The sequence below is a fragment of the Austrofundulus limnaeus genome, unplaced genomic scaffold (assembly GCF_001266775.1).
Source record: "Austrofundulus limnaeus strain Quisiro unplaced genomic scaffold, Austrofundulus_limnaeus-1.0 Scaffold1170, whole genome shotgun sequence".
Classification (NCBI taxonomy): domain Eukaryota; kingdom Metazoa; phylum Chordata; class Actinopteri; order Cyprinodontiformes; family Rivulidae; genus Austrofundulus; species Austrofundulus limnaeus.
The window spans coordinates 34,573-36,623 of NW_013953572.1; the positions used below are offsets into that span (position 1 = coordinate 34,573).

At 35.4% G+C, this 2,051-nt stretch overlaps 1 protein-coding gene across 2 annotated transcripts in view; it reads left to right on the top strand.

Moving 5' to 3' along the window:
• ahr2 (aryl hydrocarbon receptor 2) overlaps window positions 1–2,051 on the top strand; it is a 74,026-nt gene that overhangs the window by 19,989 nt on the left and 51,986 nt on the right. For both annotated transcript variants that reach the window (XM_014031051.1, XM_014031052.1), the window contains exon 2: window positions 361–551. In XM_014031051.1, coding sequence (XP_013886505.1) covers window positions 361–551 — 191 coding nt within the window. The remainder of the gene's footprint in view (window positions 1–360; window positions 552–2,051) is intronic.

Below are 2,051 nucleotides of genomic sequence, written 5' to 3' on the forward strand. Positions count from 1 at the left end.
GGTTTTTATTTAATATAATTTTTGGACAAAAAAATCACAATATATCGCCTTGCTTATAGTATCGCAATATATCGGGATATTTCGTCATGATATGTATCATATCGCCAAATTCTTGCCAATACACAGCTCTACTCAGCAGTAATTTCAGACAATGACATTATATGAAACCTTTTTATTAGTTAGTCAGTTTAAAGTTTATCAGCGATCATCAGAAACTGTGAAAAGCTGAAATAGTTTTGAACTTGATAGTTGTGCTGTTGAATGTTTTTGTTACGTGTTGCTCTGAAGAGGTGGCGTCACCTCACCTYACCTCCTCAGTCAGCTGTAACGAACGCGTGTTTTCTTTCTACTTCCCACCAGGAAGAAGATCTCTGAAAGCAATGAAGTTGTCAAGTCGAACCCATCGAAGCGCCACCGGGATCGGTTGAACGGGGAGCTGGACAGGCTGATGGACCTCCTGCCCTTCCCCGAGGACGTGCGCTCTCGACTGGACAAACTGTCCGTCCTTCGCCTCAGCGTGGGATATCTGCGGGTCAAAAGCTTCTTTAAAGGTAAGGAGGTTTGGCAACAATTCCATGCTTGTATTTTCTGACTATAACAGAAAGGAATCAATTGTTTTTGTAATAAAAAWTTTTGATTATACGTTTTGCATTACATGAAGTGGACTTTTCACAAGAATGTGACGTGATCTGGCAAACAGGGAAACAACTGTGATTCCACCATTCTTCTCATGATATTTTCGCAGTTCTTTAATTCTTTTTTTTTATTATTTTTCCGTATTTTTTTCAGGTTTTTAAATCTGTTTTTCATCGAGTAACAACTGAAGCCAGTCACATAAGGATTTACAAACAAGGATAAATGTTTCTGTCCTGAACACAGACTGTTTTTATAGATCATGATGTTCACACAGATTAAACCTGGTTTAAAGTCTATGAGAAGTGATAAGTTGTCCTGCTGACGTGGTTGCGTGACAAAAGTAATGTTGTTTTTTCTCACATGTACTGCTGAGGCTCCACTTTGTACATCACATAGATTGTGGTTGGTCAGAACTTCATGAGCATGTTTGTCTCATTTCTGCTCTGCTGAAGAACTGATRGCTAAGGCTGTTAGAAAATACAGCCATCTTTATAACTGTTCCAACAAAAACGTTAAAGAAAGTCAAATAAAACCCAATAAAGATAGTCGAAGCACTTATGGAAAGAGACCGGATAATTTTTGTGCTCAGAGGAGACAGTGCAGAGACACAAGCATATCTCCATAGCTGTACTGTGAGAGAAACACCCAAAAAACAGAGAATAGAGACATGTATTGATTAATGAATCTAAAGTTGATTGATCTTATTGACTAAAAATCAATTGATAAGCTGCCATTTCTTAAAAAACCTGAGTCTTCACTTGAATCAAGAGGGTCTTTCTATAACATGGTCTATTTTTTAAATGCTAAACGTAAAAAAAAAGCTCATTATTATATTTTAACAATTTATGGTGCCAGCTGGATAAACAATAAAAATTGTGGTTTCTKAACACATTAATAAATTTGGACATAATTATAAAATAAAACAATATTAGTTTGCTGAATGAAAAAAAGATGGTAAAAACTATATTTATTAGCATTTTATAATAAATTATTATTATTAATCTGAAAGCTGTCACATATATATTATTAAACTATTTAATGGCCTGACCATTGAAAACATGGATGAAATAAGAAATATGAAACATAAAATATACTGAGTTTTTATTCAAAATTTTCAGACAAAATGACAATATATCAGTATATCATCTTGCTAACAGTATCACAATATATTGCAACACATCATGACCCCTGTGTCATAATATGCATCAGGGGCCTCATGCATAAAGGATTGCGCAGCTTTCACACTAAAAGCTGGCGTTCGGACAAATTTAGAAAGGTGCGCCACACCAAAAAAATTCAGATATAAAAGTGTGCGCACTCAGGTTCCTGCGCACATTTCCTGTATACAGCGGGTAAAATAAGTATTGAACACGTCACCATTTTTCTCAGTAAATATATTACTAGAGGTGCTAATG